Source organism: Sinohyriopsis cumingii, chromosome 5 (assembly GCF_028554795.1).
Source record: "Sinohyriopsis cumingii isolate HCF-2022 chromosome 5, ASM2855479v2, whole genome shotgun sequence".
Classification (NCBI taxonomy): domain Eukaryota; kingdom Metazoa; phylum Mollusca; class Bivalvia; order Unionida; family Unionidae; genus Sinohyriopsis; species Sinohyriopsis cumingii.
This window is the reverse complement of record NC_142965.1, coordinates 70461063-70488380: the sequence shown is the minus strand read 5'-3', so window position 1 is coordinate 70488380 and position 27318 is coordinate 70461063. Positions and strand designations below refer to the sequence as shown.

The window sequence follows — 27318 nt, the reverse complement described above, 5'->3', positions numbered from 1 at the left end:
ATAATTAGGTCGGCAAATGCACAAGAATTATATCAAGATTTTTTTGTGTACCTTTAAAATATAGTCTGAATATACCCCGTTTGTTTGTACCCTCGTACCGATTTATAAAAAGAAAAACATAAATGAGATTTGAAAACTGAACAGAACTCTTAATCAGTTTCATACCAAACGAAGTTTTTAGTGTAAAAGATGACCCTGCTCGCCGGTTATTTCCAGATCCTGGACAAGTCCGTTTTCAGCAAAGAGATGGATGCACGACTGCACATACATGTATGTACATTGAAGGTAAATACTATTTCGCCTGCTTCCGATATTTACAAGATCGAACCAAAGAAAGGAAAAGACCGACAACTACACATTTGTCTTTCACTTGGATTTAATAAGTGATGTAATTTCATGTACATGCATGCAAAGGGATACAATTCTCAACTCTCAACCGTATGGTAATTTACGGAATTATTCGGCCGTTACTGAAGTGGATGAACTTCGTCACTCTGTTGTCTCAAGAAATAGACTCACCCAAAGTGTACGCAATATGACGTCTTGTTAGTATGGAAACTCCGTTAAGCATGAAAAGCGCAGACAATGACAATAACAATCAGGTTAGAAAGTATAAATCAATGAATGAATTAACTAAGTTCTGTTTACTTTTTTTCAATAAGTTTTTATTTATTGAAATCAGTAATGGGTTTATGCAAACACTATACAGTACGCTACAACACGTAATTACAAACGTAAGAAAGATGTGAACCTTTGCAAATTGTTTACCTTCAAGTTTATTAGTCCGATAAATCGGCCACCAAACATCTACTAATACTGATGGATAAAATCCTATTAAAGTTTCGTTTGCATAAGTCTTATGACAACATAATCATTCAAATGGACGGAAGTAAAAAAAATGAGCGGAAGTCGAATCTCATTGGTTGCTCTGTTTGATGGCGTAGCCATAAAATTAGAAATGGCCACAGTAGGTACGGTTGTGTTTTTCCACGTGGATTTAAAAGTTGTACAACATATAAATTTGATCCTGAAATGTTCTGTGCATATTGGTAAACGGACCAATAAGTCAACCGTGACTCAAGAGCCTCGAGACGTACTTGTAAGTGTCTATAATCTACGCTGATGTGTTTCTGTCACAATTGTTTGCACCAATTGCACCGTTTGACCAAAACAAACCATCCATTATCGGCCTAGGAGGTTGTTACCTAAAATAAAAATCAAACCTATTTTCTGATATATGGTCTGGATTATATACATAAATTATATTTTTTTAAAAACAGCCAAATATTTTAAACAATTAACCCTGCAAATACTAATTCCACATATCGTCAAAGATTGGGAGGGGTAGATAAAGCATTCTAAATGAATGAATGAAGTAAGGAAGAAATGTAAAAAATAGAATTGATTTCTTATGGTGCAAATTTAGAAATACAAAAATTATCGCTCACTAAACTTTTTCAATTGTTTTTAGAATATCCACCAAAAATGCTTGCACCCGGTGTACTGCTGATTGCGATGGTACGCAGATTGATCCCATCAGAAAACTGTCTCTGTACTACTGAATACAGTAAGAAAGCATTGTATCATTAATGTATCTGATACAAATTTTGTGGTGTCGTAAAGAATTTGATGCAATAATGTTTTTGGTTTCATCTATGTATTATTTGCAGCAGTGTTTGTGAACTTGAAACGATTTGAAGCGTTCATATTTTCCTATATTTTTATAATTCTCCGTTCCATTCGATTAATATGACGACCGGTGTTTCAGATAATTTAGTTCTGTTTAGGAGCTGCAATACAATGAAGAGATATATACAATCATTAAAACTAAAGCATAATCAATATATTTACTACAGGAACGCATCTCACTTCCAGTATAGAAATTTTGTGTTAGATCCACGTGGGCGTATGAAATTTATCCCAATCCTTATTCTTCTTATGCTAGATGACTAATTATTTTATTAAAAATATATCTATGAGCGCAAGGTTAATAGATTAAAAAAGACGCCTAGAGATTTCCTCAGGAAGAAAATTAACAGGAACTCTTATTACACAAAAGACTATCAGTCTAGATGGTTGACCCTAGCAATTTAAATGAAATTCCTAATTACAGGGATATTAGATATATTCAAATTAATAATTTACATATTTAGAATCACTTAATAGTTGGAAGAAACTGTCAAATAATACAAATACAGTCTCATGTGGCTTTCTAGAATTCTACTTTTTCTGTAACATTTATAGTAAATTTTAATAGGGTCAGTCAATTATGGCCACGAAGAGAGTGTCTAATAATGTGAATACATGAACAAAAAATCCATTTGTTTAATTAAATAGTCATGTAAAGTAACTTCAGCTTGCATTGTAATTATAATAAAAACTGACACATCATTTGTTATAAATTAAGATCAGATAGGTATCCTTTACGGATTAAAACACTAGGTAATTACATGATCTATTTGTATTCATTAAACGAGAAAAGATTACAGGTTTGTGATTATTAGCAGATTTTTTTGGGGGGGGGGAGAACGTGACTCATTAAACTGACATTTTACTATTAATGTAGTAAGATTATATAACTTTTATATATAAATTAAAAATGGACCTTAACTTTTTACATAAAACAAAATGATCCATTGATGTAAATTGCCATAGTTCCTTTTGGTTTCAAATTGAAATGGATCGCCGACAGGGAGATCTATATCACCGGATATCGTCATTTTTATGTAGACATATAACCTCCTCATTTGATTATGCAAAATCCATCGGTCAACGGCAGAATTGTTATTGATAAAGAATATTTAACCTCACGATATGCAGAAGATACTTTCTTCCCTTTTCACGGTTTTAACCAATCAATATTATATACGCTAGATAGCCTTTAAATTCATTCAAATCTCAAGACCTAAGTGGAAATATTTTTTTATAAAAAAAATCTTAAATAGTCTGTTTTGACAGTTAACATGGTGGTAAAGAAAAGATGTTTCCAAAATATCAGCTTAGTTGTGATTGCGATGCATATATTCTCTTATGTGTTAAACTTTCTACTAATTTAAATAATAGGGTATGACTAAACTATAATTTAAAAAAAATAATTTAAATTAAATATTTAATTTTATAATGGTGAAAAAGGGATCACCGTTGGAAAAATAGTTGTTATTAAACGTTTGATAATTGAACGAATTAGTAATTTAGCGATAGCTTTAATGTTTTGGAATTTCTCGTGGAATGGAAGCACTAAAGCAAGCATGGTTTCTCTTGTTACACAGTTGGATGACGTATCAGTAAGCATTTTCGCGCCAAATATTAGCACTTCACGCCATGATATATAAAACAGGACCCAGACAACTAATACAAAGTATTAGTCCTATGTAACATTACTAAACATATATACCTACAAATATCCAGAAAATTCCCTATGTTAAGACATTTGGGAGGGTCCATTTTACTAAATTAAATAACGCTGTCATAAAATATCGTGAATGCTATACATTGCGTCGTCTTCTCCTAGAAAATGGCTATTATTTGGGATGAGAAATAACTTCCCAAATCAACAAATAATCACTAAAATCTATAATCGGATACGTAAATGCACAAAGAACATAACCTATGTTTAGTACAATACTTTGGTACTCAGTTAATATAAGACTTTTGTCAAGCAATGTGATCTGGTTTTGAAATTTATTTACTCATGCTGTTTAAGTTCTTTTCATTAAAAAAAAATATATTAGCCATGACTCGAATTGGCATTTAATTTTAAAATAATATTAATCATGACTCGAACTGGCATTTAATAAAGAAGTATATTATCCATATCTCGAATTGACATTTAATTTAAAAAATTACATTAGCCATGCCTCGAATTGGCATTTTTTTATTTAAAAAAAACCACATATTAGCCATATCTTGAATTAACTATTAATACAAAGTTCTATTAGCCATATCTCGAACTGGCTATTAATAAATAATTATATTAGCTATATCTTGAATTGGCTATTAATAAATAATTATATTAGCCATATCTTGAATTGGCTATTAATAAATAATTATATTAGCCATACCTTGAAATAGCTATTAATACAGAGTTATATTAGCCATATCTTGAATTGGCTATTAATCAATAATTATATTAGCCATATCTTGAATTGGCTATTAATCAATAATTATATTAGCCATATCTTGAATTGGCTATTAATAAATAATTATATTAGCCATATCTTGAATTGGCTATTAATAAAATAAATTATATTAGCCATATCTTGAATTGGCTATTAATAAAATAAATTATATTAGCCAGATCTCGAAATTGCTGGTACAGTTGTAATATGTTTGGTTAAAATGATACTTTTCATCTATTTACTCTCTATCTCAACCTTTACTCTTTCTCCTTGTCTGTTTTAAGTTTATTTCAAAACTGTATTCATGCCAATGTTTTGATACTGTATGGCTATTATTTCAAATTAAGTCCATCCCTGAATCCTACTTGTTGCATTACACACACACACACACACACACACACACACACACACACACATCCATCCATCCATCCATACATACATACATACAGTGAGAGAGAGATAACGATTCCACGGCCCCAACTCCAGAATTACGCATTGTCGTCCAATCTGGGAAAGTAAAAGTTAGAAAACAAACAAAATTTCTTACCAGAGGCTTGTCCCGAAAAGAAACCAGAAAATAATAGGTGTCAATAACATGTCCATCTTCCAAACTGTGCATACAGTCTATGTTTGCTCGTCACTTTTATTTGGGAACGATATCAATATTGGCAACCTCTTCAGTGCCTGGAGTGACTACCATAATGTCTGCAGTACATCTTATTCAATACACGTCTTTCTTACCAGTGTATTCATAGTTCGGGTCACATAGCACATAAGCTGCCAAATAAAGTTACACGATTTCCCACTTTCATCTCTTAAAAATTCACATTATTATGCAAGAAAGAAAAATGTTTGATCTCTTATATGGCTCGTTAAAAGACTTGACCCTGCATACGTTCTCGAAACACTTCCCTTGAGGACTAAGGAATTGTGCAACTCTTTCCTCTTTGGTGGCGTGTTCTAAGGTCTACTGGGGTGAGATTACGTCTCCACAACAAAGCATGACGCATGTTAAAGAAAAGTAACCAACGTACTTTTAAGGGCTGTTTACCGAAGAGAGAAATACAGAATGTATTGAACTATTCGAGGTACTAGTGAACTGAAGGTATTTTCTCAAAGCCATCTCAAGTGCCGTCTTGCAGTATCTCAACTTGTCCCTTTATTGATAATAAGTGCTAACATTAATTACTGTATCCCGTGCTGATATTAATTAGAACTATTATTATTTCGTGTTAATGTTTTTTTTTCTTCTCTTTAAATCCTACCTTAAGTGTGACAGGTATGCAAAACGCTCGTGCAAGTTTTTAACTACACGACACTTTATGTTATTAAAATTGATACAACCAGATGACGTCACATAATCATTCTTTTTCATATCTTACCATTATTCATAACTCTTGCAGGGAAAGGATAATACTCAAATCGTATGTTTTAACGGCAGAATTCTCAAATCGTATGTTTTAATATGACAGAATGCTAATAAACATGCAGATTGTGTGAAATCTTTTTAAAATTTATTTTCGTATAATTGGTACCATACGTGTTTGACTGCTTTATGTAAAATTTTACTTGTTAATGATTTACGATAATGGGGTGTCGTTATGCTCAGTACAAGTTGTTGACATGCATAACCAAGGTGAATTGATTTATGCTTTATTTTTTCAGCGAATTCAAGATTTTTCTTATTAGACAGATGTATGAAGCGTGTTGCACTGGGCAATTGGCATGAAGTATGTAAAACTTACGAACTTGCATTGTGTGGCATTGGGCAATTCGCAGCAATTGGCATGCATTGTGTAGAACTAAGCAACTTGCATGAAGTATGTGTGTTACATTGGACAATTCGCATGAAGTGTGTAGAATTAAGCAGCTTGCATAAAGTGTGTATCATTGAGCAATTGACACAAAGTGTGTATCTTTGAGCGACTCCGTGAAGTGTGTAGCATTGAGCAATTAGCGTAAGTGTGTCGCATTGAACAACTGGTATGAAACTCTTAGCATTGAGAAATTAGCATGAAGTGTGTAGCATTGTGAAACTGACATGTAGCGTATGGCACTGAGTAATTGGCATGAAGTGTGTAGCATTGAGAAACTGCCATGAAGTGTGGAGCATTGAGAAACTGCCATGAAGTGTGTAGCATTGAGAAACTGCCATGAAGTGTGTAGCATTGAGAAACTGTCATAAAGTGTGTAGCATTGAGAAACTGCCATGAAGCGTATAGCACTGATTATATGGCATGAAGTGTGTCGCATTCAGCAATCGGCATAAGCTGTGTAGCACTTGGCACCAAGTGTGTAGCATTGAGCAACTGCCATGAAGTGTGCAGTATTGAGCAATTGACATGAAGTGTGCAGGATTGAACAATTGACATGAAGTGTGCAGGATTGAGCAATTGACATGAAGTGTGCAGGATTGAGCAATTGACATGAAGTGTGCAGTATCGAGCACTTGGCCGGTATCGAATGAAAAACTTTGGCTGTATGAAACTCCACACAAGGAATTTAACGTAGTCTTTTTAATTGATCGGTCACAAAGTTTGAAACACAAGTCTATATGATTACATCACGCAATGGTATGTAATGTATTATTATGCCGTATAACAAAATATATTTACTAACAAAAATATTGTTTAATATTCTGTAATATATGCGTGTGCACACCTGTATTACCTGCAAGGTGGTAAGTAGTTAGGTAGACTATTGAGATAGATACACACGTAGGTAGGAATGATCGGATTGAGACATGAATGTTCCAAGATCAATCTATCCACACAGAAGTAAGAAGTAGAGACTATCTGTCCGCGTGTCTTTGTGTTTGACACTTCTTCATTCGCTCAGTCAATTAATTCATCAAATAATTGATCTTGATCAGTCAACCAGTTATCTAAAACAATGAGCTAAAAAAGTACATTAAGAATGAACACGATGAGAACAAAATTATGGAGGAAGATTGAGAAAGGTGTGATATACTGTCGTAAGTTGCCTCCCGCAATGCAGCGTTGCAGCCTCGTACTGGGTGTCGAGAATATTGGGGTCGTGGTGATGGTAGTGAGTCTAGGCAGATCGAATGGGGTTAAAATCGAATGAATTTCTACCTCGGTGTGGCAATAACAGCACCGAATTATCGGCCATGATAGCTAGAGCTTATAACCTTTGTATGCGACAAATAGATCATTGCGTTCCGAACAAAATACATAACAAAGTCGTGTCTCCAGATTTTAAAATACATTATAGAATAGTGTCATTCCAGTGAGGTGACTTTCGTAACAACCATTTTAAAAACGCCTTCTGACTTATAAATATCGATGAAATTTTGATGGACGATGGTAGATTGACGTACGTTTGATCAAAGATGGTAGATTGATGAGCTTTTGGTCAAAGATGGTAGATTCAGAGAACTGTGATTAAAGATGGCAGATTGATGGATGGTAGGTTGATGAACATTTGATCAACGATGATAGAAGGAGTCTTTATATAACATGTGTCAAGTTTGTGTCCAAGGCGGTTTCTCTAGCAACGACGCTGATTCCAAATAAGACAGTTTCAAACAAATTTCGTCTTTCCTTGAGTAAAAATGAAACACAGATTTGTTGTGTGTATGATTGGGAAGTAACAAAAATTCCGCACAAAAAGGATGAGAATATTTACTAAATTTATCTACTGTATTAGCTAACAAAAATAAATTATCTGCAGATAAAAGAAAAGAATATCCTGGGTCGTAAGAAAATGCAGCCTACCGCATACACCCCAAAAAATTAAATGGTTAGTCCATTACATCATCTTTGCTACCGGTACCTTCATCTCCAAAATCCTTTTTAAAGACATCTCTTGCATATCTGTATCTCTGTCCATTCGTCCACATGTTCGTACTTTCATTTGTATGAGAGAGCATTTGTCGTATACGGATGAACTTTTTAAAAATAATATTGTAAATGATTCATTTACTTCCTGTCTTTGTTGTGGACTTCTGAGAAGAAAATAATTTTGGGTATGAAGTTTCTAAATTTACGGCATTTTTTAAATTCCATCAAAAATAACGGAATTGATTTTGACTGGAAGTGAAATAGTGATATATAAATCAGAGGTCAAACATTGTTAAGCTAGAAAGACATATGACCAGGACCGGAATTTGGGGGTGGCAAGTGGGGCGACTGCCCCAGGCAAGCTCTTGAGGGGGCCGCGCACTTCAGGGCTAAGGTCGTCAATTATGAATCTGTTAAGCTATATTCTCCGGTAAATTGGAAACGCTGATACCGGCCGCACGTAATGCGCGCAAATCGCGAACGTTGATCTAGCCTAGACATAATCAGTGTTTGCAGTAGCATACCGTTCGAGATACCGATACTCTGGCCCCGCGTTGTCATGGTCGGCATTAGGCCCCCGCGTACTTCTAACGCCGCCTCTGTATAGGACCAAACAATTATTGGGTTGTATAACTGTCTGACATAGAATATCCTCTATTTACCTCAATTTACGACCTCTTATCTATTTTTTTTACAAATATGTTTCAAGTATTTACTACAAAAAATTGTGGTCCCATTAATAGGTACATTTTGCTTCTCTGGTCGTTTTGTCTCTTTCTAAGGTTTTCTTCACGCGAGATAAAAGACTTTGTTTAATGCTTTGATAAATAATATGCCTATCATTATTTATTCAAAACGTATTTGCACGAAATCGATTTTTATCTAAGCAGGTTAATTGTAAAAAATGAAATCACTATTATTGATTGTTGACCGACTTTAATTCTTTATGCCGTTTCATCTGTAGTTACCCAATATAACTGTATGGCTAATATTAGACACGCATTTTGAATTAATCATTTTCGAACTTTGTAATCTTTATTATAAGTCTGTCCACAGAATACGAGTGGTTCTTCATGAGAAAATTTTAAAACACCATTATTATGTATAAGGGCCATCACATGCTTCTCGTTAATTATTGATGATTATTGACTCATTATGTTTCTTTTCTGATATTTCTTTATCGCAATGGACTCCATGTTGTTAGCTAGAAAACACCTACATAAAAGAAAATACAAAGAACTTTAACCGTAAGGTTACTCTAGGGTGTGGATGGACGTACGTTTGGGAGGTCTTTCTTGATTATTATGTACATTGTGTTTATCACCTGCATGACTGGAATGTCCCCGAAGTTCATTTTAGATATGATCATTTAAATTACCCTTTTACTCTCTAGTCATACATGCCATAGACAAGTGTCGAAATTTATGTTCAAATTATTTTAAACAATATCAGCTGTTTTCATAACATGATGGAGTTATAAAGTAAGGCAATGATTAACACAATTATTTAACCTAGCACTTTAAAACAAAATCATGTTTGTAATTGAAAAATAATATACATGGTGTTTAATGCGTCGACATCACGATTTCCGATTTTCCCCCGTCATATTCCTCTACAAATTTACATGAAATGTTATACAATTTAAGATCTACAAATTATTGGTTGGATGATGTATTCAAATACACCTCAGAAACATAATCAATATGTTATACACTATCTATCCATATATATATATATATATATATATATATATATATATATATATATATATATATATATATATATATATATATATGTCCATGTATTCGTCCATTTTGATCCTTCTGTCTCTCTGTCCTTCCTTTTGTCCACATCAAACCATCCGTCCATTTATTCGAAACGTCCGTTCTTATAACTACACATCTATTTATCAATCAATGCATCCATCTTTTCTTCGATTGAAGGTGTGTACTATCTAGACATATAGATTAAAGAAAAATTGTGGAATGAGCTTTCAAATTCTGTCTTCAGAGTATCCAATTCAAATAGCCAATTTTAACATAAACTTCAAGAGCAAACATACGTCATATCCAGATATTTGAATACGCGTGCTATACATAATAAACCGCATGCAGTTTCGTTCAACCTTCTGACATATGATTTTCGGTCTAATATACAGAGAATCCTTGATGGCAGAAGAGTGTACAGTAACAATTACCTTAGTAATGCTGCTGAATAATGCATTATCAAAAGGTATATTTTTCTGGTATTTATACAGAGGAAGTGACGAATTTGCTCAGACTCCTCAGCCGGCCCATGTAAAAATATTTTCGGTTCTGTTAATGCGCAGAATCGAAGACTATCTTGTTACTCTCACGCTTTTCGCTGTTTAGATCTCTCGCTTTCGAAAGGACAATAATGAAACACTAGTTTATTATGTAACGTTTTATATGATTGATATAAAATTACATGTACATGTATGATGCATTAAAAAGACGAAATACAGTAACATAATTACGTAAAGTACATGTCGATAAAGATGTAAGAGTGATTAAGAGCAAAATATGTTAAAATATATGTAATAGGTTCTTTTTATTCGGCAAACTTCCTGTACATATTTATCAATTGGAATATCATTGGACTTTCCGTCGGATCGACAAAGAAACATCGGACGTAATTCTTCGCCATTGAGAACTATGTTCAGGCCCACTTTTAGTCACCTTGCGTAATATGACGGCGGAAGGAGAAAAAGTCACAATCCGAATCTGTTTTAGCAAACGTGACAAATTCTGCCAGAGACAAATGAATTAACACCTCAGATTTGTGTGTATTCCTACAATTACTTCCAATGCATTTTGACATGTAGACGGAAATGTCTGAGCGATGTTCCGACTGCAAATCTGTGTGTATTCCCTGCAACTACTTTTGAGGAAATTTCTCGACTTGACGGAAAATGACCGATCTCTCTTCCGATTTATATAGCATTGATTTGATAGTTACAAATATTGAACGAATATAAACATTGGATACTGAGAAATTAGAATGTTTCTTCATGTGCATGACTGGATTTATTCGAAAATTCTTTTTTTTTGGATGACATAATATTTAAATAAAATTTTTACCATATATGTATACCCATAATAAAGTGTTTAACAGAGCAACACTTTATAAACAATGCAAGTTAACATTCCGTACATGCCATTATAATGTGTGTGCGTATATAAATTAATTATTTTGAAATACACGTGACTTTTCAATGTTCACGACCTTCAAAGTATTTATAGCATCGGCTAACGTTGAGTCGATGTAAAACTTATCGCACACTATGTCATTTGCCTCATTCTAGATTAAATACTTTTCATTTTTAAGTCAAAATATGTATCTCTGTGTTTAATTAGCGAAGCGTTCTATTGAAAACAATGATTTCTCCCTATCTCCACAATTCGTATTCAGACAAAAAGCAATGTAGGCCTCGACAATATAAAATCAGACTGGTTATATGAATGTATTTGTAATATGATAATGAATGACAGAACAATCACGTGATTTTCCTTAGCTATTAGGGTATGTCAAACGTTTAGAATAATAAATTTTTTTAAAAAAATAAGTTTTTCTTCGTTTCTGTCTTTTTCATATTAATGGTCTATTTCAGGATATATGACTTTGTTCCGTTTTCTTACTAGCTTTATATAAATGGACTGTACAGGCATAAAACTGTATTTAAAACATTTTGTGTTCTATTGTAACTATTTGTTTGCTACATACATTAAACGACCTGCTAGAAACGGCTTTAAAATCTATAATGAGAACCAAACTGAATCAGAGAATATGTTTTTGTTAGCGGAATCAATCAATATTGTGCTAGATAAAAAAAAAAGACACTGATATAAGCAACTAGCGATTTCACGCCGACTTTTATATTGAACTTTAAACTGCAGACGAGGAGAGGTTAAGAACTTCGAACTATTGGTAGAGGTTACAGATTTATTTTGACGGCATGGTAACAAAACGAGAAGAAATATCGATATTTTAAAGTTATTAAGACATCTTTTCAGATTCTGATTGTCCTAAAGTAAGAAGAACATGGAAATAGTCTTAGAAAATGGTAATTCACTGTTTTGATTTTAGTTGCTGTTTTGTTGTTGTTGTTTTCTTTTGGATTGTTTTAGGAGAGGGGTGTTTGTTATGTTTTATTTACTCTACCTGCCGACATAATGTGGCGAAAACTTTTTGCTAATATTGCTATTTGAAATGCATATTCAATACAGGAGAAAAATTCTCGTTCGGGTATAACTGCATCAACTGTGGGCTTGTATAGGCCCTGGCCTTTGTTGCACATTTTATACAGCTTTCTTACAATTTTGTCCAACGGTCTCAGCGTTAAGGCGGGCTGCCATTAGTGGCAACGCAGGAGCGTGAAGTGTGGTCATACATTCCTAAAGTACAAGTGACAACGGCCACAGTTCTCTCACTGTAACACACGATGTAATACTCGGTTCCCTCCCGCCCTGGGAAAACATTGCTTCCGTCCGCCTTCCCGACACAGCTAGGGTAGCTTTTCTCGCAAGGGGTACACGTAGGACCATCGAAACACTGATTCTCCACATATTCACCTAGAAGGAAGACAATATATCAGGTTTATAAATGCCCATCATCAAGTTTTTACCATTTTAGATACTGTGTAACACCATTTGTGTCCGAATCATGGACTGACCGTAACAGATATCTAAATGGTGACAATCTTGAACTCGGTCAGTTGCGCAATAATGAATATTTGATTATATCTGGCGTGAATGTACTTGTCTTTCTTTAAGATTACATTCATATTAACTTCTCAAACACAAATACACCGTATATTCTTTGTTTAAAAAGAATGCAATTTTAATTGTTATGTTAGATCAACATTGTACCCGAAAGAAAAGATAAGATGAAGAAGTATAATTACATCATCAGTACTTAGCTAATAGGAAGCTGCAGCTGAAATGAACGTGTTCATTTAAAGTGTTGCTTCACTCGTTATTGATCTTTCAAAATACTTTGATAATGATTCAAATACTATGTTTTATTTTTAGGGCATGAAAACGGTGATTGAAGGCATGGTAAAATATATTTGCAAGAATTTCCAAAATTAACTGTCAAACGTTCTTCTATCATATCGTCTGTAATCGAAAGAAGCAATGAACGATGAAACTCAATTACATCGAACATTTCACCCTCCGAATATGGGACTTTGACCAATATTGTAACGATTTTGAACGTAATTTGAACAATTATTAGTTGCAAGAGTGTGCGTTTACATCAGAAAGGCTCGATTAAGATTAACGAAAATGTAATTAAAGTTACTAAATGGTCCTAGAAAATAACAAAATAGTTAGGTTATGCATCCTTACAATACATGCAAGGAAACAAACTTACACGGAGCTTTTGGCTCTGGTCTTGATTCGCATTTGATTTCCGTAAAGAGTTTGCATTCAGTTTCTCCGTAGGTGAAAAGCTTGGGATATCCACATTCGCTGAGATGCCGGACATTTAAGCCTGTCTTGATTGTGGGGTCACTACAATTGTAATATCTGGCACATGACTTGGGATCTGGGAACAGAGTCGTCGGGTTTTCCGTACAAAATCGTGATAATACACCTGAAAGGTGGAAAATAATTTATATACTTCAATCCCTGATTTTCTAAAAACATGTATGATGCGATGTAAAAAGCACGCACTTTTCCCAGTTTAAAGGAGATGTCAATGAGTCGAATGAATTACTAGCCAACATACAAAAAATATAGCCAGGCGGTGAATAACCTGATCGAAACTGAGAACACTTTCCAAATACCAGAGACAATTACTTGTAATTTATGTTGTTGTTGTTTTTGCTATTATTATTAATAGTAGTAGTAGTAGTGATAGTAGTAGTAGTATTACGGTTGGTGTAGCTGTTCACGCCAAAACAAGATAAGTTTTACAAATTAATACACGTACATAACACTGAGACAGAAGAAAGAAACAGAAAGAAGGATGAAACATGTACAGTATGTACCTTCATTAATATCACTGGAGCATCTTTTTATGCTTTGATTGAAAAGTGACACCTGGCATACCTCAACGGCAACGGTTCTATTGCGGTAACATTTGACGTAATACTCGCTGTTGGTGCGACCCGGGAATGCATTGCTTCCGTCCTCCAAACCAACACAACTGGGCAGACGCTCCACGCAGGGCGTGCAATTGGCAGCTCCCTCCAGACACTGTGTCTGAAGGTATTCACCTGCGTAATTAAACGTTATTGTTATTTTATTATTATTATTATTATTATTATTATTATTATTATTAAATAATTAATTTGTACAATTACAGTTGTATAGTTTGCGTAGTACATAACGAGGTACGTAACCATTCTTTCTTGACCTGACGTGGATGATATAAAAACATGCACACCATAGAGAAAAATACATATTTGCCATAAAAAAATTCAGAATAAATAAATTTCTTCAATTCTCTGACATATGTAAATTGTGCTCAAACCTTCGTACCCGATTTGTGAATTTCAAACAAATACGCGATATTTTATTTAGTTTTAGGGCACGTGAGTCTAATTTCTCGTCACACCGTCAACTTACATAACGTTTGCCAGCCAACACGGTAGCGCTAGCGCTGTGAAGTCATGTATGTCAAACACGCAAGTCTTAATATCATCTTGTTTTGCGAATGAATATCAGATACGAAGAGAGAGAGAAGAAGAGAAAACGAGTACGTGAACTTAAGGAAGAGCAAACCTAATGAAGAGTTAAGTTCGTAATTATTAATTTAGTAATTTCCTATATTTCAAGGAAGGATGATGCAACTCACAAGGAGCCTGAGGCTCATATCTGGCACCACAAGTAACGTCGGTAAAGTTCTGGCAAGTTAAACTTTTGGTATCAAACAGCTGTGGGTATCGACACTCTCTCAGATAACTTCCAGCAATGGCCTCACGACAGTCGTAGTACTGGGCACAGTTTGTGGGATGGGGAATTATTTCTGTAGGATTAGCTGAACAGAAGGCACCGGCCATGTCTGACAAAATACAGTAGAAACATATCAATAAATTAAAAACAATTAATAATGTATATTCAAAATATAAATTACAAATAACTAAATGATATTAGTTTGGTAATGGATCGATTAGAAGAAATAACTTCTTTTGAAAACATTAGTTAAGACTCACCAGGAATGGCACAGAACAAGGACTTTTTCTATAGAAATTATATGTATACTAGTTCTCTGTCTCTCTCTTTTCGAGGTATATGAATGGTTTACCACATTACATACTTTCATTACTGATGGTGCCACATCTGCGTTTGCTGGCATCAAACACGCCACCGTTACATTTCTCCACGCTGACCGTGCGACCCTGCAGACAGCGAACAAACTCTTCAGAAGACTCTCGGCCGGGATAAGCATTGGGTCCGTCCGGAAGTCCCGCACAGCTTGGGAACCGGTCCTGGCAGGGAACACATTTAGGATCCCTCTGGTTGCACAGGTTTTGCAGATACTGGCCTAAGAGGACGAAAACAATTGGTCATTTACTCGTTAAGGCCAGGACACTGGCGACAATTCAAAACAAACAGCGCCGATCCAAAAGAAGAAAAAGAGAAGAATAAGTTAAATAAAACATCGCCAGAAGATGTAGACTCTAAAATCATGGATGAATTCAGACCGGTTTACTTGATAATTTTCTCCAACCATTTCTTTTCGGAATACTATTCATGGCCCATGTTTATTCTCAGCATACACATTTGCTAATAGAACAGTACTGAATTTGAAAACTACAGGAAGATCGAAAAGACAGAAAACAATAATATAAAGTATGCGTACATGTAAGTAAGACTCCTGCAAAGAAACTAAATACAGGACATTTTCAGACAACCTCCACAAACACAATCAACAAACCAAAAAGGAATCAGAACAAATAGTAAACACAAATGAATAAGAGGCTTTGAAAAGGAGTTCAAAAGAAGGAGATCAAAGGATAAGATGTTGACACGTTTGGGAAGATATCGTCTCAACATTTAAAGGTGAAACTAGAGCAGAAAACTTGCATTTAACTCACATGGTACTTTGGGTTCCGACCTTTTGCCACAGCTAACCTGGGTGAAGTTGAGACAAACGTTTTTCTCGGTGGAGAATAGCATGGGGTAGGGACACTCCCTGAGGAATGTACCCGCCTGAATACTTCCTGGACTGCAGTCAAAATACTGAGCACAGTTGAGTGGGTTCTCTCGGATTACACCAGGATTTAATCTACATAATAGCTGGATGGATGCTGTAAACATGAAAAGATTATGGTTTTAATCTACAATTTTGAATCACTCTTCAAAGGTCACCCTGAAATGATAGAAATGAATAATGCATAAAAGGGATACGAAAAATAAATACCTATGAATTTATTTATTTATTTATTTATTTATTTATTTAAACAAGTAGTTTACAGTTTAAATCGCGAACCTAAAGATATGTATGAAGGCATCTCGAGTTGTTTTGTTCATAGCAAGCGTGCAGTGGATTAAATCTCGGCAGGAATCCTTTCTTCTGGAAAAATGAAAGTTTGATGAAAAATGTTTTTAAACAAACTATATATCAACAAATCTATCTCTTAATTGTAGCCGAAAGTTTTAAAACTTATCCATTAACATCTGCAACTTTAAGTAACTTAAAAAGCACTAAAAATAATGTGTACAGCGAAAATTTAAACTTCCTCTGTTACATTTTTTAAAACTACGTTTACAAGAGAGACGAGGAGACAATCTTACAAACTATTGTTTAAAATTAAAGACAATAAACCACCCATTCAAAATGACACATTCCAGAAGATATGTCATTTACAAGTTTTACATATTTTCAGTAAGACCATCAAAAACGTATCCAATGCAATAGGGTGTTTGTTTCGATTATAGTAAGACTTGCTTCAGAAGCCTGCATATACATGTCAAACGTAAACGAAAGTCAAAAATGAAGGAAAAGATTCCTTTAAAAACGAATGAACTCAAAGAAGTCTAAGATGACAAATGCATTGATTAAAATTAATCGCTATACCTGCTTCAAGACGAGTTGTGCATACTCTTTTCACTGGGTCAAAGAATCCAGTTGTGCAGGAGTAAATGGTTAGTGTTCTGTTTCGGAAGCAGCTTGCATAAAATGGAGTTAACTCCTTTCCTGGATATGTGTTATTTCCATCAGGGCGACCTTCACAGCTTACAAAGCGGTTCTCGCAGGGCTGACACTCTGGTCCCTTCCCGACACAAGTGTTAGCTTCATAATCACCTAGGAGTACAAACACAAAGGACCAGATGTAGTAGGTATGACAGACTCAAAAACAGCCCAATTTCGTATGTCTCCCACGCGCTCGCCTTTCGTGGTGAACACATGTATAAACAGTGTATGACGTGTTTACTTGAACTCCGAAGTCAATACAGAAAATCTTTGAAGATTATGAGCTAAAACTGCATCCAAAACAAACTTTTTAAAAGTTACAAAGATATCCCTTATAATTCTTGATATGGCTGTCCATGAGCAAGGGAATGTATACTAATCTGTCATCGCGAAATTCAACACCGTTGTCAAAACGCCGATTGCTGTGCTGGTGCTATGGGATGGCCTTTATATCGCAAGCTAAATGTTGAAATCTGCCTCATAAGGAAAATGATGGTTATCAGTGGCTTCCTTCTGTCTCGAATACATAACTATCTTCTATACAGTTCTCGTTTTGTCTCCCCTTAAGTGTTCCATATCAAATTAAACATAATTGTTTCAAAATCAGAGTATTGACTCGTCGTTCATAAAATCTGGAATTGAGATTAATTGATTTTTTTTCTTAAACTGTACCCACGAGCAGCAGAGAAAACAAACATAACACATCGACTAACTTTAAACGCACGGTAAAACAAAACAAACCAAAATACTTACATGGACTCTTTGGTTCTTTTCTGCTTCCGCAGGTCACTTGCGTAAAGTCTTTACAGGCCATATCAGGAATTGAGAAAAGCGAAGGATACGTGCACTCGTGCTTGAACGGACCGATTGGACTATTGGGTCGGCTACAGTCAAAATACTGAGCACAGTTTTCCGGATTCTCTATCTTAGATCCCGGATTGGCTGTACAGTAACGCGCTGCATTTTCTGTAGAAAGATACGCAACATTCAATAGAAACAACAATATTCTTTCAAAAATAAGTTCAAGAATTTTAAATTGAGAAAAATATAAATAATTTGATTAATGACAAATAATTTTCCTGCATAATTTTTGTTTAGTATGAAATCTGCAGATTATGTAACAGTAATCAATGGCAAATATTTAACGTTTTCCATATTTATTACTCAAACTTACTGGGGTCTAGCGAGAGTGCGCATCTCCGACTTAAGGAATCAAAGGTAGCTGCGCCACAACTTAGTTTTTCCACTGTTCGCTCGTCCTGACAGACGAGATACTCGTTAGGTCGGCCAGGATAAGAGTTGTTGCCATTGGGTAACCCTATACAGCTGGGATTTCGTACCTCGCATGGTTCGCAAGGTACGGGGTCTGTGCATGCACGATTTGATTCGTAGTCACCTGCATGATAGAAGGCAAGTTTGAACTATGTGCAGATATCTAAACAACTCTGTATAGTCTTGCACAAAATAAAACAAACGTAGGCTCAAAAATTAAAATGGTTTCTCAAAATAAGGAAACTTCAATGGTATAACAAATTTACAACACTTTTCAAGCACTTAAATGGTATAACAAATTTACAACACTTTTCAAGTACTTAAATGGTAACGGTATAACAAATTTAAGACACTTTTCAAGCACTTAAATGGTATAACCAATTTACAACACTTTTCAAGCACTCAAATGGTATAAATAATTTACTAAATTTTTCAAGCACTTAAATTGTGTAACAAATTCACAACGCTGTCAAGCACTGCACATGGAATAAGGGGTGAAAATAACCACCTAAAAAAAATATTTTGGAATCATCACATACCTCACATCTTCATCATATACTTTCGAAAACAGTATATAAAGGTCATTATATAGCTATTTGTTTCATAACCTGAAGTAATATTAAGTACTGTTTACATCTACGTAGGAAATTACATATTTTACTCATATGCAAGGACTTTTGTTTAAAGTAAACATTATACATTCTTAGCTAAATACATTCAAGTGTGTGTTATGAAAGATAATTGAAAGTTTGGATGAAGTTTTATATTGTTGCAACCCATAAGAAATAGAGATATTCCTTCAAATGTGGTTTGACACCAAAACTATAATTTTCATAGCGAGAATACTTTTTCACGTGAAGATCATAAAAAATAAATCTTGCTTGTTGCGAACAGAATGTGATCATACAACGTACAGAACCAACAAAATGAACCTGGCATTGGATGCATCTAATTAAATAAATCTTTTACGGTTGTTAAGAAACTTAGGACGACCTTATGTATATCTAATCGATTTCTAGCTCAACATGAATAAAAATTAGGATTCCTGTAACCGATGTATATTTCTGAACATACGTCCGTATGATGTGACGCTTGTAAAGGTAAATACCAACAATATATCTAAATTTTAGTTTGTAAATTAGAAGGAAAAAAAAAGTAATCCTGTTTTCATGCCAATAATTATCTGAATGAGTGATCAAGCATTAGGTGAAAGGTTGTAAAATTAATAGATCAGGTTGCAGTTTCGCACGATGCTGTCTCGGACTGATTATCCTATGCCAGCTGATAATGAGATAATCTCAGCTTGTAATTTAAAAATATGTAATAAGTGCGGTTTATATTGCGAGTTTAAAATTAATAACTTCATTTTCAATGGGTAGTGCTTAGGATAACAAAGACTTTGTTGCTCAAGGCTGTGTCGTATGAAAAAAATGACTGTCAGTCTCAATACAGCAGATGATTCTGCACAGCGATAACTGATTTAAACTTTAAACTCAAAGACAGGGTTAGGCATGCGAGTGAGAAACCAAAAACTGTCGTATGATTGATACTCACAGGGTTTCTTTGGCTCAAATCTAGTTCCACATTTAACTTGTAGGTAATACTGACATGTGTTGGCTTCTGCGGAGAACAGCTGCAAATACGGACACTCTCTGAGGTAATTTCCCATAGGTGTGTTTTGTGTCCTGCAGTCAAAGAAGAGTGCGCAGTTCTCTGGGTTGAGCAAACGGGCTGTTGGATTTTGTGAGCAGTAGAGTGCAGGATTTTCTACAAAGAGACGTAAACGATTAATATGTTCCTAAATGACACATTATATGTATAGGAAACACTGCAGATCCAGTGCGTCCGTTATGTACCTATATATTACTAGTTTGGTACTATGCCTTCCTTCTTGCCTTACGAACACACCAAAGAGGACAGGGTACAAATGTATACTGAATTCCATAAAATAAGGCGGATGGGCGTAATAGTTTGGTTCAGTATGAGAGAATGATATAGGGATGGTCAAAAAGAGCAGATCTTATGGAGACGTGTCCTTGTTATACAGATACATATGTAAGGATGATACATTTTATATATCCAAAGGATGATACATTTTATATATCCAAAGGATGATACATTTTATATATCCAAAGGATGATACATTTTATATATCCAAAGGATGATACATTTTATATATCCAAAGTATGATACATTTTATATATCCAAAGTAAATACTGAATATATCCAAATCTGTAACAATAACATATCGTAACTTCGAAGAGGAAGCGAAAAAACTGCGTAGAGAAAAGAAGATACAAAATGTAAGCGATTCAAACTAATCTTACCAAATAGCTGTAATCATTACACTTGAGATGAGACCGTGTCAGAGTGCTACTCAACAGGCGAAGACAGTTTGCCAATCCTAAGAATAGTTTAAAAATGCAGACAGTTTGCCTTTCCAAAGAACAGTTTATAATATATAGACAGTTTGCCATTCCTATGAATAGTTTAAAATATATAGACAGTTTGACATTCCTAAGAATAGTTTAAAAATGTAGACAGTTTGCCATTCCTATGAATAGTTTAAAATATGTAGACAGTTTGACATTCCTAAGAATAGTTTAAAATATGAAAACAGTTTGACATTCCTATGAATAGTTTAAAATATGTAGACAGTTTGCCATTCCGATGAATAGTTTAAAATATGAAAACAGTTTGACATTCCGATGAATAGTTTAAAAATGTAGACAGTTTGCCATTCCTATGAATAGTTTAAAATATGAAAACAGTTTGACATTCCTATGAATAGTTTAAAATATGTAGACAGTTTGACATTCCGATGAATAGTTTATAATATATAGACAGTTTGCCATTCCGATGAATAGTTTATAATATATAGACAGTTTGCCATTCCGATGAATAGTTTATAATATATAGACAGTTTGCCATTCCGATGAATAGTTTATAATATATAGACAGTTTGCCAATCATATGAACAGTTTATAATATATAGACAGTTTGCCATTCCGATGAATAGTTTATAATATATAGACAGTTCGCCATTCCGATGAATAGTTTATAATATATAGACAGTTTGCCATTCCGATGAATAGTTTATAATATATAGACAGTTGCCAATCCTATGAATAGTTTATAATATATAGACAGTTTGCCATTCCGATGAATAGTTTATAATATATAGACAGTTTGCCAATCCTATGAACAGTTTATAATATATAGACAGTTTGCCAATCCTATGAACAGTTTATAATATAAAGACAGTTTGCCATTCCGATGAATAGTTTATAATATATAGACAGTTTGCCATTCCGATGAATAGTTTATAATATATAGACAGTTTGCCAATCCTATGAATAGTTTATAATATATAGACAGTTTGCCAATCCTATGAACAGTTTATAATATATAGACAGTTTGCCAATCCTATGAATATTTTAAATTATGTAGAAAGTTTGCCATTCCGATGAATAGTTTAAAATATATGGACAGTTTGCCACTCCGATGAATAGGTAGGAAGGCAGTGAGACATTCCAATAAATAGATATAATTTATTTCTGTAAAATACTGTACTTTGCAAGGTCGTGCATACTTTTCAGAAAGACTCTTTCATATTTTCCCATACAAATGCAATAACCTTTGATTATATGCTCATTTTGTTTATCTACCTATGGCTTAAAAATAAAATACATTACAAGAAACAATGAAATTGAATTTCTGCTTTATTCCAATATAAATTCATAACTGTAGATTCATCTATACACAATACAAGTATTCATGCGCACATAGCTCCGCCCAGCGACCTTTTAACTTTACGCGCGCTCTACATTAGTCTGAAAAATAATTGTCGTTTTCATCTATGTAAAATTGAAAATTAGATTCATATGGTGAATGAATGCACATGGATTTTGTTTCTTTGTTAATCTAACTCATTTCTGCTCTTATGATTATGATGTTCTGGATTATTCAGTGAAATAAGGTGAATAGATTTCTGAAAATCTAGGCTACTCGAAATTCACGCACAGCTTGCGTGTATCGGGTTTTGTAGAACATGTCGGTCGGATTCGAAGAACTAAGAAAGTACAGTCTGAAAAAATTTAAGATGAAAAATTTAAGTATATTATTACCATTCTTATACCCAGCTAAAGAAAACATGCAAATGCCATGTCACTTGCATCTCGCTGTTGGGGTGGGTGGGTATTTTTTGCATTTTATTTCTTGAAGCTAGTATTTTGACAGACTTGTAAAATGGCACATTTCTGATAAATATGCGATAGCCCTTGGCCTCAATATGTTTTTCTATGCTATATTTTTGGACCCTCGAGAGCACTCGTCATAGTCTTAACTATTCTATTTGACAAAATATATTAGTATTATCCTAAATTACTGTTTCAATGATCAGAACGAAATTGTAAATTACTACGTCACTCGCGTTTGTTGTTGGCATTGCGAATATCACTTTCATTCGTTTGCGTCTTTAAAAGTTTCGTTTCTGACGCAGTGAACTCTTCACCATCGTTAACTTTATCATCTATATTTTCAAACGGACGAAACGCTGCTTTAGTACATTCAAACATATTTAATCAACCAAAACCTAAAGCGTCCGCTACAGGACAGTACATGGTTTGTTTACGAAGTAGTTCACAATACACTGTACTATCTTCATTCACACATGTCTTGCACGTGCGTGCAATATGAAAGTGTTCAGTAGCGTAAACTACTGCACAATTCTGATTCTGTAAAGTTAACGGAGGCAAAAATGAGCATGCCATAATTGAAAATATGTACGCAGTTTGCCATTCTAAAAAATAGTTTAAAATATGTACACAGTTTGCTATTCCAATGAATAGTTTAAAATATGTACACAGTTTGCAATTCCAATTAATAGTTTAAAATATATAGACAGTTTGCCATTACGATGAATAGTTTAAAATATATAGACAGTTTGCCATTCCTATGTATTGTTAGGTAAGCAGTTTGCCATTCCTATGTATTGTTAGGTAAGCAGTTTGCCATTCTGATCAATTGTTAGATAAGCAGTTAGGCTGACAGTTTGGAATTTATATGGATAGTTAGTCTGGCAGTTTTGGCCTTTCTATGGATAGTTAGGTTGGCAGTTTGCCATTCCTGTGAATAGTTAGGTTGGCAGATGGTCATTTATATATAATTCAATTCAATTCAAATTTGATTTGTTCAGTTTATTGGGCGGTGGACCAAGTTTTGAGTTGTTTATGGATTTACCCTGCATACGTATTCCAAAATAGTTTTAAGGTTTTGTTACAATGTGTACCCTATATTCTAACAGATCCCAAAATAGCACATTCGATAAATTTCAAAAGAGATATTAGTCAGTAAATTTAACAGCAGGTAGGAATGATGTGGCGGGCTGCAACCTGAGATTAACTTTGCTATAACATTCACGGAACTGTAATAATGGTCATTGCACCAGTCCAAAACAGTTTACAAACACATGTCTGCTATGATTTGACGATTTTCTTTTCATGTACCACCTATAGTGTTAAAAGTGCAAATGAGAAGGATGATAACAAGTACACACGTTTTAAACATGAAAGGTCAAAATTGTCAAATGCAAATACCCGAGTTCACACTTATGTTTCAACTATTTGTCCTGTACTTATCACACATTATACGTTCTACTGATGGTACTGAGTGCAGCGAACAGACCATTGTCTAATCAACTGTTCATACTGGACTCATTTGTGCATATGAAAATAGAGCTTAAACCAACTCAAGAAATACTGTTCAAAGAAGGAATGCAACCTTTAGAATTAAAACTAGAGATGGCTTTATTTATATCTATTGGCGTAGAGGAACTTCATGATGCAAGATAAGTACATATTGCTTCTACAAATTTGACTATTAACAATATCCCTTCTACTCCAAGGGTTGTGGCTAATGTAAATATTCGCTTGACATCTATTTGTCCTTGTGAAACGCCACAAAAACTATGACTATCCTCAGTAAATGAATGTAGATGGAGTCAAAGTTAAAAGGAAAACAGTGAAGGGAGGAATGATATACGAACGCAGGAACACACGCACTGCCGGACGAAATGACATCACAATATATCGATAAAAATGCTGAAATAGAGCACGCTGGATTACTTACTGGAATCAAACTTGGCAGAACAAGCCTTTATAGAGTTCATGTAGGTGGTGCCATCCGGACAGGCCCTTACAGCTATCGTGCGGCCATCCAAGCAAACTTTGTATGCAATATTTGTACCCTCTACTGTGTGGTTTCCGTCTGCTAGCCCGACACATGATGGGTATCTCTGTCGGCACGGTATACAGTTCTGGCCATCGGGACACCTAAGATTGGCCTCATATTCGCCTGAAATAATGCTCATAATAATAATAATAATAATAATAATGAGGACTTTGTATAGCGCCTAATCTTTAGAAGCTCTAAGCGCTTTACGACATTAGACAACACCTATAAGATAAGAAATATAATAATATTATTACAAAAACACACAACATGAAATTAGAGTTCACTGAAATATTATATACGTTTTCACTGAAATTAATTCGTGATGCTTTCTTTGAATTCGTATTCTAATGCAAGAGGGACGTTGAATGACTTCAAGAAAAATTGAACGTAGCTGATGGAAGGTTTTTTGTACGATATAAGGTTACCGACTCCTTTAGAAGTGTATCGTGCATGGTGACTGAAGCAGTACTTAGTCGTAAACTTGGCATATCCACTCATAAGCAGTTATGATACATTGAATTTGTGGCAAATTAAAGTTTTTCGATTAATTTTTTATTTATTTTGTTTAACTCATTCACCTTAAAGGCAATCAAGGGTCGGTTTTACATGGTCCTTTTTTAATTCATTGAAACATTATGTCGCAGAATCGTACATTAATATGTATTCACTGGCTCATTCAAGATAATAAAGGCTTGCACTGGCTTGTTTATATATATATATATATATATATATATATATATATATATATATATATATATATATATATATATATATATATATATATATATATATATATACATATATATATATATACATATATATATATATATATATATATATATATATATATATATATATATATATATATATATATATACACACACATACACTCATGGTTGATATTTGTCAAACTGTAAATATTACGTAATCGCTAAAAAAGTGATTTACGACGTTATGTCAACCATGTAAATGTTTAAGCAGAATTTATACTTCGATAAATGCCAAATCAAAATAAATTCAAATTTTTCTCCTTTCTCTCATCACATCAGCGGAATCCATCAATATATTTGATTTTATGCAGCACTTAGTTTTCTTTCACTATCATCTTCACAGGGAACCAGACTATCTATGTCCATCTTCCCCAAACAAGGGTCGTAGATCCATATCGTTTATCGTTAATGTTAAACTAAAAGGATCAACGACTCTTTGAAGGCTAAAATAAAATTGCTTGTACAGAATCACAAAACAAGGGTCGATGATGGTTTTTATTGAGCATGTATACTTTACATGTTTATCAGTCATTGTCCTCGCTTTCTACGCATTTCAAGCTTTCGAAACTGAAATCGTGTCCATTTTTAATGAGATACACTGCTCTCACGTCATATTACATTTACATTGAATAAAAACATATTAAAACACATTGTCGAATCATAAATACAATAATTAATCAACACGTAGTTGCTTATAAAACCTGTCGTAAGGCTTGTTCTGCTACCGAGGTGAGTGTAGGATTGCAAGAGGGAATGTTCTGTTACATAGTTTGAGCTTCTGATCAGAGATTTTGTCTAGGGTCGCACATTTCCGCACGGTGTTGGTGATGCGCATTCTTTTTATTATTTTTGTGTTTATACAGAAAAACCTGGATGTACAATACACTGGAAAACAACTGATATCCCAGATAAGTTCTAGAATTTACGGATGTGTAAAAAATCATTTTCATGCGAGAATAATAGCTAATCGAGAAACAGAAGTTAATTAATAAGAATCGGAATTGTAAATCCTTGTAGTCTGTATTTCAAATATTATTGCAACTGAGGCGTTGTCTCGAATCGAACATTAATTTATCATTATCTGAAAGCATAAGCAGTGTAGTCAATTTCAAAAGGAAGTTATGTATTTTGAATGAAACGATATATCTGGCAACTTATTAACGCAACATAAAGAAGCAAAATTGTCGTTCATAAAATCATCATTTCCAACACCAACACCCAAAAACTGAATTTAAGGTTGCATACATACGATTATAAAATGTGTGATGTGTTACAGATCAGTAAATAACGATGTTGACAACTTTGTCAAGCTGTCACATGTTCAAAGTCAAAACAAAGATCATATTTTAAAATAAATATTGTGAATCACCTCTGTATTCGAAACACCTCTGTATATTTGAAATAAAAATAAAAACAACTTTATTTGAAAGCTAAAGGAACGAGTTAAAAGAACAGTCATACTTACAAGGTTCCTTTGGTTCGAACCTCTCAGCGCAGTTGACTTCATTGTACGGCACACATCGTCCAGTATTGACTGAGAAGAGTTGTGGGTACGAACATTCTAACTTAAAATTCCCGAGCAAGGTCACCTTATTAGCACAGTTGAAGTACTGGGCACAACTCAGGGGACTGGCCACAATACTGGTTGGATTTGCTTGACAAAACGGATTCGGGTTAACTGCAATATTGAAATCATAGAATCTACATCTTTTGTATATGCAACAAATGTTTCTGTGTCATTCCTGTCTTTAAACCCAACGGGTTAGAATAGAGTAGCGATACAGTCATGGTATTTTAGTCAAAAGTTTAATATCTAAACTTTTATCTGGATAACTGGTATTTAATATTTATTTAGTAGCCTACTTCCTCTGTTTCTGACTTCTGGATAACTGGTATTTAATATTTATTTAGTAGCCTACTTCCTCTGTTTCTGACCAAGTTCCTTGAATTTAAGCA

The 27318-nt window shown here is 34.2% G+C and overlaps 1 protein-coding gene across 1 annotated transcript in view; it reads right to left on the bottom strand.

Moving 5' to 3' along the window:
* Positions 1-10330: 10330 nt before the first annotated feature.
* Positions 10331-27318, bottom strand: part of LOC149799396 (uncharacterized) — a 62789-nt gene continuing 45801 nt past the window's right edge. The window contains exons 11-22 of the mRNA XM_089958735.1: positions 26828-27040; positions 24488-24712; positions 19913-20125; positions 18261-18482; positions 17840-18052; positions 16970-17197; positions 15987-16199; positions 15206-15433; positions 14744-14950; positions 13935-14162; positions 13316-13537; positions 10331-12513 (exon numbers count right to left, since the gene is read on the bottom strand). Of these exons, the coding sequence (XP_089814861.1) occupies positions 12281-12513; positions 13316-13537; positions 13935-14162; positions 14744-14950; positions 15206-15433; positions 15987-16199; positions 16970-17197; positions 17840-18052; positions 18261-18482; positions 19913-20125; positions 24488-24712; positions 26828-27040 (2645 nt within the window). The 3' untranslated portion in view covers positions 10331-12280. The remainder of the gene's footprint in view (positions 12514-13315; positions 13538-13934; positions 14163-14743; positions 14951-15205; positions 15434-15986; positions 16200-16969; positions 17198-17839; positions 18053-18260; positions 18483-19912; positions 20126-24487; positions 24713-26827; positions 27041-27318) is intronic.